The sequence below is a fragment of the Brachycentrus maculatus genome, unplaced genomic scaffold (genome assembly GCF_059751285.1).
Source record: "Brachycentrus maculatus isolate JH-2025_06_01 unplaced genomic scaffold, ASM5975128v1 h1tg000017l, whole genome shotgun sequence".
Lineage (NCBI taxonomy): Eukaryota > Metazoa > Arthropoda > Insecta > Trichoptera > Brachycentridae > Brachycentrus > Brachycentrus maculatus.
The window spans coordinates 2,100,001-2,119,159 of NW_028280771.1; the positions used below are offsets into that span (position 1 = coordinate 2,100,001).

The window sequence follows — 19,159 nt, forward strand, 5'->3', positions numbered from 1 at the left end:
TATATTCATTAGAATTCAAAACATTCTAACCATCGACAACCTAAAAAGAGTTTACTATGCTATCGTACGATCACTACTACAGTATGGCATTATTGCATGGGGAGGCTCATACAACAACAAACTGAACTCAGTGAAAATAGTACAGAAAACCATAATTAAAGTTATTTTGAAAAAAAAACATATATCCAACAAAATAATTATTTGAAAAATTTCAAGTCCCAAATATAGAATCCATTTATAAAAAAACCGCAATTTTTCAAATACTAAAGGGTGACAACTATTTAAATTTAACAAAAAATTTATCATCGAGATTCTCAAACGATTTTTCTACTCCAAAATGCAACACCAAGCAATTTCAACAAAACTTCAAATACTTGGCAATCAAACATTTCAATAAACTCCCTAAAGAAATATAAAAAAATAGATGATATAAAAATACTTGAGAAAAAATTTAAAGCTCTATACATTTAAATCTTGAAAAAATATACAAAAAAAACTATTATACCTTTAATTATTTAACATTAAACCACGAGTGTAAGTCCCTCTCCAAGCACAAGAGCACAGTCTCTTTTATGGAGAGGCACAGCGAATCGAAATATAAAAGTTCTCCATATGTATAAATGATTCAAATGTATTATGTTATAAATAAAAATGTAAATATATTAAATGAATGAAAAAAAATTTAAAAAAATATTTGGCACGCAAATCAAACGAAAATCTTTATTACCCTGCCATTTCGAAACATTTTGAAACAATAGAAATTCATATAAATATAAATGTAATAAGTTCATAATTTACAATATGATAATGACTAAAGCCTCCCCCCTATTGTCTATGTTCCCACTGATAAGAAATAATAATAAAAAAAATAATAAGAAACAGCTCCCATACCTTTCAACTTTCTACGTCCCAAGAACCCGAGTCTAAAATTTAGAATTATTTTCACATACGGTGTTTGAAACACGCGTCACAACAGACTTCTAGAAATGGTGGTATTTACTAGGTAAAACATAAATTATAAATGTTTGTAGTCTCACAAACATGCGTTTTGATGCGTTGGAATAGACCCTGTGCATGATTGCATTAAAAATATATATATATATATTTATTGTAAAAAAATAATTAAGGTACGAGGTTTTCATAATGCAGTGTCGAAGGAACAGATATCAGAGATAAACATCACATTTAAATTCCATTCTAAACATAGCTACTGGAAACGTTTTTTTCTCAAAACAAAAGACATTCGGCCATCTTGGATTTTTGCCGCCAATTCTTATCACTAAATGTCAAAATAAATAATCACATTTCATTTATGGTATATTTTCGAGACAAAAATACATATGTTCCTAGGTTAAAATTATTAATTTATCATAACAAATCGAACTACGTTTATATCGAATTTCAAACAAAAAAATATTTTTAAAACCCATACCACAAAAATTTGTCGTATACACATTTTCAGTCCGTCACGTGATCGTCATGGATAAATAAAATTTGACTATTCACCGTAAATATTTCAATTTCGTGAAAATCTCAAGCGTAAGACTTTATATTCTGAGTTTTTTAAAAAGAAAATATAAAATGCTCTATGTTAAAATGAATGCTGAGGAAAGCATAAAGTGTGCGAGTAGCTACACAAGCAGTTTATTTACTTATGTAGTAGTTACGCAATTCAAAATATGAGAAAGCGAAAAACTTCAGTTTTTTTTTCTTTTCACGACTGTCACAGCATGTACGCTACACGGGCGTAAGCAAGTACTATTATTCGCAATTTGTCCTCATGATTTTTTTGTTAGGTAAGTACGTTCTGGATAATATTCAAAGAGAAACACGCAGGGTTGCCAGTTGAGTTTTTTTATGAATAAATATAATGGACCAATAGATGACTATTTTTTTTACTTTCTAATTTTTTACTTTAAACCATCAGATGTGACACAATAGTACCCTAACACAAACAACAAAAATATAAATATGTAATTATTATATAACATATCGCTCACTCCTTTCAAGAACGTCATAAATCAAAAATCGTCAATTTTCAGTTGTGCATGTTTTCGGAATGCCCAAAAAATGTACTATATCCCAGCAAAAGAGGCATATTTTTAACTTAATATTTACCCGCTACATGGCAGAAAGTGTTGTTTTTGCATTTTGAAAAAAAGGTATTGTTTAATTATTTTTTAAAATATACTTGATATTTTTCAAATGGAGAAAAAACCTTCAGGTTTTACTTAAAAAGATGTGTTGCAAAGTAAAAAGTTCAATAAGTGGCTTGATATTTATCTTTAATACATTGTATTATATTTTTAAACTTTAAAAACGTTCTCCTGAAAAATTAAGTATTTTGATTTATGACGTTCTTGAAAGGAGTGAGCGATATGTGGAGGTCCTCACCAAAACGTTACATTTCCATTACAAATGATTTTAAGTAATCAGGAATTCTAGCTTGTAAAATTGTGACGTTTTGGTGCTATTTAATGATTTCATATTGGTTTAACACAGGATTGGTCACGTTTTGTCGCAACTTTAATTAATATTTCGATAGAATACAGAAAACAGAACAGATTTGCATTTAAACGAGTTTTGTGCAATATTGGAAATGTAACTTTTTGGTGAGTTTTCTCCACACATGGAGTGGTCTAGGCATGCATGTCTAATGTGTGTAAATTATTAAGTTGCATAAGTATAAACATTTTTTTAAATAAATAACCCCCAAAGCTTCTATTTTGAAGGCTTATCTACAGGTAGGGTGGCGAGGATAGTGATCGGTTAATGTGAAAAATACATCACAAACACTAAGACCAATTGAAAATAATTATATATCTTGGACTCATTTTTCAATTGGCGGGAATCGAACCCGCGATGCCAGTTCCACAGTTGGGCGTCTACCCAACTACGCCACAGCGCCAACAACCAGTGAACACGTTGATAGAAAAAACAATTAAATAATTAAAATATAACTTTAAAAAATATTTTATTTTAACTTAATTATAATGTCTACCGGTTTCGAAGCTAACCGCTTCTTTTTCAAGAGTGATTAATACTAAAACACTATCTAATTGACAAAATAAAATATATTTTGGCCGCTAGGCAAAAGAGCTTGGGTAAATCTCAAGTGGCTTTATTTTTTTGTGTTGATTAGCAGTTATAGTCAAAAGGGATTAGCGATGTTGAGTGATTGGAAACATATTTAATAACGAACTTTTATAAAAATTGTTTGCTTGTGTATTTATTAGTTGTAAATTATAATTAATTGCTTATTTAATTTACAATATTTTAAGTAATTTAATGTAAGTCCTGTGTTGCATGTTTGTAATACATTTAGTCCTTTTTTATCAAATGTAATTAAAAAAACAAAACACCTCTGTCCGCTTTTTCATCTTCAGTCATGTGTCAGCCCTGGTAAAATAAGGATAGTGGAGACACGTGTGTGTTCACAGCGAAGCGTCGATATTTTATTATTTATCATCGACGGATTTCCTTCGGCAGAATCCTCTCAATCGGCATAATGTAATCTCAGATAAAAAATTATTTCCTTTGAAAATTTCTTCCAATTGTTGAAATCCGCTTTGGTTTATCTATTTATGGCGTTCATCTTTCTCTCGTGCTGTGGGTAGGTACTACAGATAACGGTACGAGAAATGTCTAGGATTTAATCTGCGTATTGGATTGTCCAAAATATTTGTAAATTGTAGAATTCTAAAGTCCTAATTTATATAAACACTAAGCAACAATTATTACTCAATACTACAGTATCTACTCAATGAATTAGGGCCACCCATTATTTTTTCGAATACTCTGAAATCTTTTGGATTATTATATTTATTTTACATAAATACTTTAAGTTTTCTATTGACATCTAATATCATGTATATTACCTTCAATAATATGTAAAATATACCTGGATTGTTTAAGCCTTTACAAAATTTCAAACCCTTTTTCTGAGAAAGGTCCCTAATTAGCACAGGTAGACAGATAGTTGAAAGTTCAAAAAATAGTCCTATCTCATTTATTAGTGAAGTTTCTTGAGTTCTGGTTGTTGTTTTGTTCAGAGAGGTTATATAGTTATCGTGTCTTGTGAAAAAAACTTAATTTTTAATTTTAGTTCATAAAGTATAATTTTTTTTTGTAAACACAAGTGTTTTTTTTGAAAAGGATAAAATGGGAAAAAGTAAAGACATTTCTGAGGGAAAAAAGTCTAGTGTTATAGTGCTACTGAAATTAGGAATACTATCTAATAGAGAAATTTCAAAAAAAGAAAACGTTTCTCGCCAAACAGTGGACAGAATTTCAAAATCAATAAAAAATCAGTCACCCGCCACCAGCAATCGGCGAAAGAACTGTCGTAGGATTAGAAAAACAACACAGAGGACTGATCGAAAAATCGTTCAAAGTGCCTTAGAAAACCGTAGTGCATCAGCAAAAACATTAAAAATAAAATTGGAAGAAGAGGGTATAAATATATCGGTATCAACACTGAGGCGACGTCTTTACGAAGTAAATCTGAAATGCAGGCGCCCTGTAAAAGTACCAAAATTGACACCACGAATGAAAGCGGATCGATTAAAATGGGCCAGGCTACATCGAAATTACTCGGTAGATGATTGGAAAAAGGTATTTATTTAAATTGAATTTTCAACATATCATTTTAGTAAATAAACTTATATATTTGTATTAAACTTAAATTTTCATTATTTTTCAGGTCATCTTTAGTGATGAGTGCCGGTTAGAAGCCGTGACAGAGGGCCGTCGATTCGTCAGGAGAACACCAATGGAACGTTACAATGAGGCCTGTGTGGTAAAAGTTATCAAACACCCCCCTGCAACAATGATATGGTCATGTATTATTAACAATTTACCTGGGCCGTTGTTTTTCGTGGAAGGAACAATGAACCAAAATTCCTATAAGCAGGTCCTCGAACGAATTTTATTGCCCTTCTACCATACACTCGACCCAACAGAAGGTCCATACACCTTCATGCAGGATGGGGCACCTTGCCACCGGGCTAAATCAATAATAAATTTTTTGTCTAACAAAAATCTGCCTTTGCTCCCCTGGCCTGGAAATTCTCCGGAACTTAATCCTATAGAAAACGTATGGAGCATGTTAAAAAATAAGGTATACTCATTTCCAAATCCGACAGTAGACTGTCTAGTAGACTGTCTAAAAAAAAATATTCAAAAAATTTGGTCAGAAGACGAAGAAAAAAAAACATGATAAAACAGTGGATTTTAAGTATGCCAAAAAGAATTGAGGCAGTTATTTCTGCCAAAGGTGGAAATACTAAATACTAACTATATTTATATGAAAATATATGCATAATTTAAGCGTAATAAAGTGTTCATGTGTAAATAAAATTCACTGTTGTTTTATTCAAGGTTTTCTCTGAGTTATTCCTGTTTGAATTGAGAAATTGCGCGAAATTCTGCGTGGCCCTAATTCATTGAGTAGATACTGTAATATCCATGTTTCCGTGTACTAAAAAGACTCATTTAAGTGGGTTATACATAAGAAAACAAATAAATATTGCCGGAACTTCGAGATTATATATATATATATATATATATATATATATATATATATATATATATATATATATATATATATATATATATATATATATATATATATATATATATATATATATATATATATATATATATATATATATATATATATATATATATATATATATATATATATATATATATATATATATATATATATATATATATATATATATATATATATATATACATACATACATACATACATACATATATATATATATATATATATATATATATATATATATATATATATATATATATATATATATATATATATATATATATATATATATATATATATATATATATATATATATATATATATATATATATATATATATATATATATATATATATATATATATATATATATATATATATATATATATATATATATATATATATATATATATATATATATATATATATATATATTTATATAATTTTTTAACGTACGTCAGTATCAATATTTCAAAATTACAAATGAAAACATTTACAATACATCCATTGTACATAAGTTTTACTTGTTTTTTTTGTGTAAATTTTTAATTAAGTATATATTTTTGTAAATTGTAAGTTATATATCGCTCACTCCTTTCAAGAACGTCATAAATCAAAAATCGTCAATTTTGAGTTGTGCATGTTTTCGTAATGCCCAGAAAATGTACTATATCCCAGCAAAAGCGGCATATTTTTAACTCAATATTTACCCGCTACAGGGCAGAAAGTGTTATTTTTGCATTTTGAAGAAAAGGTATTATTTTTTTAATTATTTTTTTAAATATGCTAAATATTTTTCGAATGGAGAAAAAATATTCAGGTTTTACCTCAAAAGATCTGTTGCACAGTAAAAAGTAAAATAAGTGGCTTGATATTTATTTTGAATACATTGTATTTTATGTATGAACTTTAAAAACGTTCTCCTGAAAAATCAAGTTTTTTGATTTATGACGTTCTTGAAAGGAGTGAGCGATATGTGAAAAGTTTATGTCAGAATAAATGTCTACTTATTTGGGAATTAAGTATGTACCTACGATTTTAGATAATTTCATGTAAAGGATTTTTGACAAAATTATCTTTCAAATATATTTTTCTTAATTCATCTTAGAATCAAGCGATAATTAAAAAAGCTGTCTTCAGCTTAAATCATAAATGACCAATTAATGTTTGTACAAGTGGTCAGTAAAGAAGAACAAACGATCAGTATGTTTGTTTATCGAATTGAATACTGACCAAATTTAAAGTGTGCGTCGCGTTTGACCCAGAAAGTTAAAAAAAAATCGAGAGTCAAGCTATCTATCTTTAAAGAAATTAAATCCGGTCAAAATCTCGCGCAAACGAGTGAAATAAAAAATATATATGATCCTATCATTCTTCTTGGTTACTTGTCGTGTCGGGTCCCCCCGACGTTGACTATCACTTGTGAGAATGTGTCCCTATTTTGGGCAGTCCAAAACAGTTCTTCGACGCTCCGTACTCCTGTCCACTCGTGCATATTATGAAGTCAGGAGATCCAGCTTCTTCCGACACCTCTTCAATACTAGCTTGTACTTTTCTCCTTTAGCATATGTCCCAAATAGGACACTTTCCGGGTTAAATCTTAGATATAAGTTCCCTTTTCACTCTTTGGAGAACTCTTGCATGCTGACCTTGTCTGTCCAGGGTATCCGAAGCAATCTTCGATGCATCCACATCTCAAATGCCTCCAGCCGGTTCACGCTACTCATTTTACTTCTGTCAGTAAGCGATGAATATTACATAATATTGTATTTATACTCTCATTTTTATTTGTCAGCCTCCGTAGTGTAATGGCAAGAACGCTCGGCTACCGTTCTGTGGAGGTCCCGGGTTCGATTCCCATGGGGTCAAATAAATATAAGTGATTTATTCACTCTTATATTTATTCAACATCACCCTGGACTGGTACCTGAAGCGGAGGGCTGATCACCTTTCCTTAGTGTTAACGATCAAGATAACACTGTGTTGTGTTTATATAATGCAGTGCCCTATGCACCATTGGGTTGCGAATAAGGGTTAGAATAATTATTTGTAAACGAAAAATAATAACAAATATATTTTTAATGTCAAGGATACTCGTCTCAAAGTGTCTTTAAATAATGTTCAAAGCAAATATTAATTACAAGGATGACAGTTTAAATTTTGCAGGCAAATGGACCAGATGGCAAGATTAAGAAAAAAATCCACGCTCGAGAAAATAATACAATTAACAATTTTCACGAGCGGCTGAAATAGATTTACGATTCGCGTAAACTCAGTTTCAGGAAGGTTGACGGAAACTAGAACTCACAGACCTTCCTGAAAAGTAAAACATATGAGTTCTATTTCAGTTGAGTTCTGAAAATTGTTAATTGAGTAGTTTAATTTTAGTTTTTTTCTTTCTTCGTGATATATGGCGGACAGGGCCGGATTGTAATAGGGCACATAAATTCGAGAGATCTCAGATAAAGTTGCGAAAAAAAATCAAAACCTGTTCCAAGCGGTAGACTAAACTAACTAACTAACTAACCATCACGCCGCTTCCCCGCAGGGGTAGGCAGAGAGAATAGAGCGCCACACCACTCTGTCCTTGCAATCATTCTTAGCCTCTTCCACGTTAATGCATCTCCTCATACATACCCGCCGATTGTTATGACTCCTAACCTGACCACTTTCAAGTATTTGGCATACCTGATCGTGCCATGTTTTTCTCGGTCTTCCTCTGCTTTTTTCCCACTAACATTCGCCTCATAAATTTGTTTTACCGTTCTTTCCTCACTCATTCGTTCTACATGTCCAAACCATCTCAACACACCTTTCTTAATTTTATCGATAATGCTTATCTCAGCTTTGCATTCCTTCCTTATTTTACTATTCGCACACTATTTTTTTTTCAAGCGGTAGAAAACCCGATAACGCAAAAAAATTGGAGATGTGTTTGCAGTTTATTACTTCTCCTTACACTTTTTACGACAAATATTGTATAGGGAAATGCACACACACGATTGATTGCACATTGACTTGCATGCATCAATCAAGATGATGCATTCATGCAAGCAATGCGTCAAACAGTTCAGTAAACAGTCCAAGCTACCACATTACGTAAATACTAGGTGATAACAGTCGGTAATCGCCGACTGTTATCCGACTGCTAAATTTACCCTTCAGATGAATATATTCCAAAAAAAAAATTAAAAATTAAATTCAGGCGTGAAATACTCGTACATATTTGATCGAAATGATCTTATTTTGTTAACTGATTCGCCAGTCACTTTTTGGTAATATCTTTCCATTTTTCATTTCAGTTTGACTTGGTAAATACCACTTTTTCTTAAAATCTACAACCTTCAAAGTCCCAAGGACACTACTCTAAAGTTTAGACTTAGCTTCACATACGGTGTTTGAAAATGATGCGGAATGCACCGAAACACATGTCACGATATATTTTAAGAAAAAGTGGTATATACCAAGCAAAATTTAAATTAAAATTGTTATTTTGGATAGGGCCCGCAAAATAGATTCAGCCGAGGATCCGGAATGAATCCAGACCTGATACTGTAGTGGTCGAGTCGCACAGTTTGCATTTAGCGTCCGACTTGCGACTTCTCAGCACGTGTACCCTTGACACCCTGAAGGCGGTATATATAGACGCAAGTCCTGAACAGAGCCACCTACCCGCATGAATAATAACTAAACTACGTGATGGATTCTTTTGGCGTTGATTCGATCGAATCTTCTTCTTCTTTGCTACATCCCAACTTATCGTCTTTGTAGACTGTTACGACCAGCTCTCCTCGTCCTCAGGTTGTACGTCCTTTCAAATACTTGTTCACAAAATCTGGATTATCTCCAATTATATGAGTTATTTTCATATTATTTTATGACATCTCACCAAAGATGAAGAAAAATATGGAAGTCTGAGAATTTAAGGGGTTGAAGACCGTCATAGGCTGGTTTAAGTGATCACTTTACACACGTGTGACATTCACCAATTCTACCCATTATTTACAACCACACTATGTACTCACATTCTTGGACGTTCCATATATATGAACCAATTTCGAAACGTTGTTCTTGAATCATTAGAATTTCAGAGACATCTATTGGTGAGATGAAAATGCCCAGACTTCCATATTCTTCTTAATCTTTGATGAAATGTCAAAAAAATAATATTACTCACTTAATTAAGCGATCTCCCTCTCTAAACACGAGCAATCTGCTCTCTTAGTGAGGTAGCACGTAAAAAAAAAAAAAAAAAATATGTAACTATGTTGATTATTATGATAAAATATGTAACTATGTTGATTACTATGTTGATTGTAACTATGTTGATTATTTTTGCCATACAATGTATCTTTGATTAAAAAATTTATAATAAAAAAATAAATAAAAAAAATGTATGACAAAAAGCGCACTTCTTTACTCATCATTTACTAATCAAAACAACCGGAGAGCAACGATTCAAATATTAAACTAATCTTTGAAATTAGTAAACAGAGTGTTTTTAAATAAACCACTCCCCAAATTGTCGTAGTTCGGGTTGCGAGTAGTAAGTAGTAGGTAAAATCCATAAAAATAAAATACAATCCGATAGCATTCCAAGAATTGCAAGGATCGCGGTATTTGAAGTCGTAAACCAAATTGTAGGGCAGTGCTTCGCAACCCGTGTGTGCCGTGGCACAATGGTGTGCCGCGAGCCGGTTACAGGTGTGCCGCGGTCAAATTAATGTATTCGACATTTTATAATTATTCATCATATATTTAACACACAACGACAAATTATACTAATTTTGTATATTTTTCGAAATGTAGAAAAGAATGATTATTATAACAAAATCTTTTTCAATGGTCTAAATTTTGTATTTATATTTTTTAGCTTTTGGTGTGCCGCGGAGTTCTAGGAAGAATTTTGATGTGTCGTAGGTGGGAAAAGGTTGCGAAGCACTGTTGTAGGGGGTGGCTAATACATATCGCTCACTCCTTTCAACAACGTCATATATCAAATATAGTCAATTTTCACCTGTGCATGTTTTCGGAATGCCCAGAAAATGTACTATATCCCAGCACAAGCGACATATTTTTAACTTACATATTTTCCCGGTACAGAGCAGAAAGTGATGTTTTTGCATTTTGAAGAAAATGTATTGTCTAATTATTTTTTTTTAATATAATAAACATTTTTCAAATGGAGAAAAACAATCAGGTTTTACCTAAAAAGATCTGTTGCACAGTAAAAAGTTCAACAAGTGGCTTGATATTTATTTTTAATACATTTTATTATATTCTTAAACTTTAAAAACGATCTCCTGAAAATCAAGTTTTTTTTTTAATAATATATATTGCAAGTGTCAACACACAGCGCTATTTTAGAATAAACTTATAGCTATAGACGACATCTCAGAGAAAAAATCACACACATGTATTAACGATAAAACCATTTACACGTATGTTTTAATAAGAATAATAATAATTAGATATCATTTGTCGCTGAATCACTCCAGTATTTTTCCTTTGTGCAGCCATTTCAATCCACCGCGTTAGCATTGTGCAGAATATTACTTGCCGCTAGTGCTTAAATATCTGCATGACAAATGCTTAGTATAATATTATGTGCGATACATTGTAGTGGGTAGGTACTTTGGTCCGCGCGTGAAACAATCACAATTAATATAAATATTAACAAGTATGACACAGAGATCACACGCAAAGCGATATCACAGCTGTTTATATTATAATTTCAATAGAGAATTATCGTTTTTTATGAGTAAAAAAATAGAAAAGGGTAAACTGAAAATAATTTTTAAAATATTTAAAAATAAAATCTGGAAACAAGACGCGGGCGATTGAAAATAAAAGAATTATTGAAAGATAAGGAGTGAAAAAAATAAGTACTTTTATAAAAATATTTTTTCAAAATATATTCTGAAAAAATCGATTTCCAATATATTTATGTATGATACTCTCCTCATCATTCATCGTCTACTATGTGCAATACCACATTAATAAACACTAATTTGTGACTACAGCTTTCGGAATAACCATTCCAACATCAAATCATTAAAAATAAATTGTTACGGTCTGACATTTACACAAAAATAAAATTATGAAAGAGAGAAAGAAGACAAATGAATAACAATGGGAATATTTTTAAAGTGGATTTGAAGGTAAATTTAGTCATTAAAACGACCATACCACAAAGTTAACAATGCTTTTAATATATAAAAGGTATTCCAATATATGTGAATTCTAAAAAAATTGTCCGTGGAAACATAACTGGCCCCTCGTGCAGCCGGTCGCTTTCTGAATTGGATGTTTGCGAGTTAATAATTACTGGCCCATCATTCGGAGGATTTCGAATCTTTCCATATCGACGATTGCCAGGCAAAACGACTTAAGTGGCAAATTTCTACTTTTCAGGAAACGCATTTAAAGCGCTGAAACTTTGTAAGGTAGTCATGTATGTGCATTGCCAAGACTTCATTCCATCTAATTATTATAAAATAGTATAACACTGCTACTTAACAAAGCTTTAGCGCTTTAAACGCATCTCCTGAAATGTAAGTATTTATCACTCGCGGCTTTTGGCTGGCAACAGCCAATAAGTGAACAAAAATTATGGCTGAAACGCACGTGTGAACGTCACGCTGGCATTTCGCTCACTCCTTTCAAGAACGTCATAAATCAAAAACTGTCAATTTTCAGTTGTGCATGTTTTCGGAATGCCCAAAAAATGTACTACATCCCAGCAAAAGTGGCATATTTTTAACTTGATATTTACCCGCTACAGGACAAAAAGTGTTGTTTTTGCATTTTGAAGAAAGGTTTTGTTTAATTATTTTTCTAAATATACTAAATATTTTTCAAATGGAGAAAAAACCTTCAGGTTTCACCTAAAAAGATCTGTTGCACAGTAAAATGTTTAATAAGTGCCTTGATATTTATTTTTAATACATTGTATTATATTTTTAAACTTTAAAAACGTTCTCCTGAAAAATTTAGTTTTTTGATTTATGACGTTCTTGAAAGGAGTGAGCGAATTGAGGTCTATCTTTTCGACCGTATTTCCAAGAGCATTGACAATCACAGCGAGTGTTTTTGCCTAGAATTTTCACATGTCAATTACATGAAATTATAGTAACTTTATGGTGTCGAGGCATGGACCCTCAAGGTTAATATCATAACCCCTTGGAGGCTTTTGAAATGTGGATCCACCGAAGGATGTTGAAAATATCCTGGATTTTTTTAGTATTATTTTTTATCTCTTTAGTTAGCTTATATTGTATTTAATATAAACAATTATTTACACTTAATTTACATCATATATACATCACACACACATATATATATAATAATAATAAAACCCTTATCCACACCCCAATGGCGCATAGGGCACTGCGTCATATAAACGCAGTGTTATCTTGATCGTTTACACATGAAAGAAAGGTGATCAGCCCTCCGCTTCAAGTACCAGTCCAGGGTAGTATTGAATAAATATGACAGTGAAAAAATCACTTATATTTATTTTACCCCTCTTGGGAATCGAACCCGGGACCTCCAGAACGGTAGCCGAGCGTGCTGACCGTTACACTACGGTGGAATAGGCGAAGATTGTTTGCAGACAGATTGGTGGGACGTTCTATTCTCTCTGCCTACCCCTGCGGCATGCGGCGTAATGGTTACTTAGTATCTGGAATTACTCATTCTGGGAAAGTGTTATACGTTATATATTAAGTGTTATAAACGCACTTGACCGACATTTTGTAAAAATTGCGCCATATAAATTAGCCAAATATTATTATTAGATGTAGAAAAATATTTAAATAAGTTCAGAATAAAAAATGAAATAAACAAAGAAAATGACGGTAAAAAGAAAGTAAGTAGGTAATACAATATACATAATGTGAACGTCAAGTACCTAAGAGAATAGTACTTATGTAAAAAGAAAAAAAAGCAGGAAGGTATATTCATTATGAGAATTCAATTTCATATTTTCAATGCCGAAACAGCGTCGAGCTTTATGTTTAAAATCCACGTTTAAAATGCCAAAATCGTACAAATATTACGTAAATAAACAAAACATGGCATTTTGTAGGTGCTTGAATATATTATATATATTTTTTAATTTTAACCGGTCTTTTGCGTTTACTTTTTAAGCTATTGTTTTTTAAACCGTTTATACAGTAGATATTAAGAATGTTACATAAAAATATTGGGATTATTTGGGTAATATGTACAAAATTAAACACGGTTATTGGATTGTATTCTACTTTTATTTACATATATTATGACATCATCAAACACTGACTAGGTCAGTGTTTGATAATGTCCCAATAAGACGAAACGCGCCACATATTATCATATCTATGTAAATAAAAGTAGAATTCAATCCAATATCCGTGTTTAATTTTGGGATATATTACCCAACAATTCAAAATGGAATTCTACCAACCGTCAGCAGTTACAATAAATATTGGGATATGTTTTTCTTACCTTTTCGCTTTCCGAACGGTCCCGTAAACGTCGAATTCTTCCCGATGATATTTTCATTGATGTATTTCACAAGTTTCTCGCTCTCCTCGATCCCATCGGCCCCCGAAGGCGTCCCGCAGGACCCCTTCACCGAAGCCTCTTGCATGGATGCGAATGTCGCGGAACTAATTCTACCCTCACTCATTATTATTATCACATAAAACTCAACATCTGACAGCTGGCACGCACGCGCACATTGGTCAAATGTGACCGGTAATTTTCACAACACTACGAACACTCGATTCAGCGTTAGATTATTCGCGGATGATTCAAATTAAGTAATGTTTCGCGCGGTGTGAGCTACTTGCGAGCGATACTCTCCCGGCGGCTGTCCAATTCAGACTGAAAAAAAATATGACGCTCGCGGCTCGCGACGGCAGACGTTTGCAACTACAACGAGTTATTCTCTATTTCAAACTTGCGCGATTCCTTACATTCGTTCAAGTTGACTTGAATAATACGTGTTTGTATTCTGCAGATATGTATTGACAACAATACATATTAATATTAACACATTGTTGCGGGGAAACGCTTAAAGGCGCCTTTAACACACTGTTGGTAGAGAGCAGGAGACGCATATAAGCGTTCTATTTTCTTACTTTTGGTGGCGCGAGGACGCCAAAAAATATTGTACTCATAGGAGTTGGGTTTGCGATTACTTGTGATTAGTATACGACCCTAATTAGTATTCTAATTAAGGTCGGAGTTGATGAAAAAACCACCAGCAAACAATGTGTTGAAAAGAATAATGAAGGGTTATCTCCAATAGGGAATTACTGAGTACAATAAATGGCCAAAAGGTGGCATATTATATTTGCCACTTGCTACAAGGTAAGAAATGCTAATCATTTTGATTAATTATCATGAAAGAAAAAGGCACAATTGGCAGAAGTCAATTGTCTTGGCTTCGAAATGTACACGATTGTACAGGAAATAGATAAGAAACTAATGATAGCAAATTGCAAAGAGGCCTTCACCATGGTGATCACCAACACCCAGAGGATTCGTCTAGGGTACTTGAAGAAGAAGAAGGAGATAAAATTAATCATTTTGTAGTAGGAAATTTTATGGACAAGTTCAAACGAGATATAAAAGGTGCACTCACCTAATCAGGGATAATACCACAATTCCATCTAAAACAAATAATAACAACATTGTCTAAATTATCGAGAAGTTGACCGTCCCCAACTTCTTGACTTATTTAGAATTTACAGCTGATAACAAATAAGATAAACGAACGAGGTACACATTGCATCTAATTGTGGTTATGGACAGCTTGATCCCATTTATAATTTAGTTTATTTCAATGGAAACACACATAAGTGTAATAATAAAAATTGGTCAATAATAAAAATACTTAAACAGTCAATAATGATTTTTAAAATAACTCTTAAGAAATTGAAATTAAATTGATTGCAAAAAGTTTATATTACGAATATTTACACCAAATACAATTTATGTTTATTATTATAAAATTATCTAAGCATCAAATTTCAAACGCATTTTTTCACTCATTCACTATTCTCATTCATTCTCTACATACAATTGAAAATATTCTAACGATGTACAGTTGCCTCATTGTAAAATTTAAAGAATTGCGAATAAATAAACAAGTATAGCTTGCTCAAGTCAAGAAAGCTATGTAAACACGTTTGCTGTCCTTCAGATTTGACATTTCGAATTTCAACGATGCCAACGCGGCGGTTGTGCGACTGGTTTGAAATTTTAAAATTTTGAAAGCGTATTTATTTGTGTAGGTACTTTAAAAAAATAAAACTTTGGTGGACTGTCGATTTGTATGGCAGTAAAAATTCAAGTGATATTTCAGATTGTTTTTTAACCCTCTCGTACATTAAAAAAAAAAAATGTAATATTCATCATTTTTTTAATTTTATTTACATAAATAGTATCTTCTTCTTCTCTTCTAACCCTTATCCGCACCCCAATGGTGCATAGGGCACTGCATCTTTAAATACACGAAGGAAAGGTGATCAGCCTTCCGCTTCAGGTACCAGTCCAGGGTCATATTAAATAAATATCAAACCGAAAAGTGAAAAAAGGGAATCGATACATAAATAGTATACATTTATTAAAAGAACAATTATAAACAACAAATTAAAATATTTTTTGCAGAGACCAACCAAGCCACCTTTTAAGTTTTATCGGTGGAGTTCATTTTACATACATTTAATTGTTTTTATCCATTTGAACCTAATATACACACAAAAAAATTGAGAAAATTAAGAATGTAAACTATTTTACAATTTTCATAAAATTAACTCTTGATCATTTACCCATTCCTTTATTTTGCCTTTGTTCCATATTTTATTTTGACCTCTAACATCCGTCGGCAACAAATTAAAAATGTTCGGAACGATATATTGCAGTGTTGGACTCCCATATTTATTGTTAATTCTTGGGACTATCAAACCTTCATTGTGGGTAAATCGTGTTTCATGGTTGTACATTAGAAGATTTCGATATTTTTGTCTAGTTTGTTGTTTAACGATGATACTCATCCACAATTTTTATTTAAATATAAAGTGGTTAAAAATATTGAATAGTCCACTTGCAAAGTGTGTCATGTTAAAAAATAATTTTTTTTTTAAAGAAAATAGATCCAATTGGTAGAAAATTAAAAATATTAATGTCCGTATGTAGCATAATCTGCCAAACTCGTTAAGTAAGGAATAAAATAGAATAGAAAAATCTTGCAAAACTCGCTGTGCCGATCGCCAGTTCACTTTCTAAAATCACTCAAAAAAGCTCAAATCTGTAGAAGATTTAATACTCTACTGATTCCCGCCATTGGCTAAAAAACTTAATTTTTATTACTTACTTATTTAAACATAACGTAGTTTGCAAGCGGACTACTCAATTAATACATCAATAATTTGTAATTTGTGTGTGTTTTAAAAAAAAAATTTAAGCACTATCTACCCTCTGATTGCAAACAGCAATCAGAGGGACATATATAAGGTATCAAACGTTTTGACCTAGTATGTTTTTCGGTGGTTGGAAGATATTGCTTCTTTTCTGTACATGAAGTTTAAATAAATAAATACATAGAGTAAATAATATTTAATCTGGAATTTATGAAAGTTATTTATAGAGACGGAAGCAATTTTTTTTTAAAAAACATATGTATTTTTCTAGGGATTTCTGAAGAACCTCACATAACGCCTATTTTAATTTTAGGGAGCATTATACGGTATTGTAATATTATTATAAAAATTTATATAAATGATAACTAAATTAAATTGTAATTTTTATTCCAATATGTTTTTTTTTAATTACCTAACGCCCAAGTGAAACCTAGCTACGGCTTATGCAACACCGCTACCTAGGCTTCAACATTTTCAATTTTATAGCCTATGCCTACTCGTGACTGGATTTACTCTTCATGTTTAAAGTTATTTCAATTACATGTAATTCTATTATTAATGTGTGTACAATTATTCCAATATGATAAAACAGTTCAATAATTATGAATAATGTTACAAACAAACGATAATAACATTAACTCAAGGAACAAGTTTTCCTCCTACAACCGCTATGGTAGCATTTTGATCACTAAATAAATTTGTAAAATAAGTACTTTTTTTTTTACAATTTGGCAACACTTGTTAATTTTAAGACGTCATATGAAGACTCGATGTAGGAGAGGGTTAACCGATTTTTTTTCAACAATCGGGTTTACTGGAATGCCATATTGTATGAATTATTCATATATTTAGAACCTTGCTGGAATCGTAATAGAAAATAATGCCATATAAATAAATCACTTTCAAACAAAATAAACGAAAGACTTAAATAATTTTGTAAATAAATAAAAATGCTGCATTGCAGGTAGGTACTTTTTTATTGTAATAATAAATATAACATCAATATTATAAATTTTTTTTATATTTTTTTATTTAATTTTCATTTCTCATTTTGGGACAAGGGATTAAGGTTAACAAGACTGAAACACAAATAAGAAAGTTATAAAAAAGATTTTTTTTTAAATAAAACAAAACTAATACATGGCAAAATATGAAACAATAAACAGGTATAATAAATAGGCATATAAACAAACATAGGGTGAGAACATGTTTAAAATAAACAAATGAGAAAAATATAAGGTGAGAAGCATTTAAAAATAAACAAATGAGAAAATTAAAAAAAATGTAAGGTAAGAAATCATTTATAATAATATAACTAACTGAATATAACATAAGAAATTAATGAATAATACAAATTATGTATGTTTTATTCAATACGTTGTGTTTCATGGTCAATTCTAGTGCTTCCCAACAAATGTCAAAATGACCCGTTTTTCGGACAAACAAGTTTACTGGTAAAATAAAAAATAGTAAACCCCCCTATAACGTTGATATAGGTTTCGCGTTACAGAGGAAACGTTATAGGGGTTTAATGTTTTAAATTGTATTATTACATTTTTACCTGCGAAAATGACTGACAAGCCAGTTTTAAATTAAAATACAATTTAAAAACATTTACCCTTTTAACGTTCCCTCCGATAACGCGGTACAAATCTCAACGTTATAGGGGGGTGAGGGTATTAGATTCTTGTATTTTAGAAAAAAATGTTCATTACTTAAACCTGGTAGAACTAATAGAAATTGATGATGAAACGCACATCGAACCTCAATATAAAGACCTGTACATAAGTCAAACCTCTTTATAAGAGGAAAATATCCCGGTCCCTTTGGATCACTTATATCTCGGTTCGACTGCAATAATAAATATATTTTTCTTCTTATCCTCATCTGCACACAATGGTGCATAGGGTACTGCTTAAATTGATGCAATGTTAAGTTGATCGTTAGTGAAATTAGGGCAAGGTGATCAGATCAGTCTTACCCGAGTTTTTTTTTAAATATTTATTTTAACTTTCATGAGAGATATAATAAATATAAAAGAGCATAAATTGATTTTTTAATCTAATGTTCATTTGATATCACCTGGATTGATACCTGAGGCGCAAACTGATCAATTTCCCTTGCGTAATCAACAAACAAGAAAATACTGCGTTCAAGCGATGCAGTGCTATTTTTAG

The 19,159-nt window shown here is 31.4% G+C and overlaps 1 protein-coding gene across 1 annotated transcript in view; it reads right to left on the reverse strand.

Moving 5' to 3' along the window:
* The window catches only part of LOC148313195 (uncharacterized), a 145,431-nt gene extending 130,990 nt beyond the window's left edge, over nt 1–14,441 (reverse strand). Inside the window, exon 1 of the mRNA XM_088266611.1 lies at nt 14,059–14,441. Within this exon, the coding sequence (XP_088122737.1) occupies nt 14,059–14,242 (184 nt within the window). The 5' untranslated portion in view covers nt 14,243–14,441. The remainder of the gene's footprint in view (nt 1–14,058) is intronic.
* Nucleotides 14,442–19,159: the final 4,718 nt, after the last annotated feature.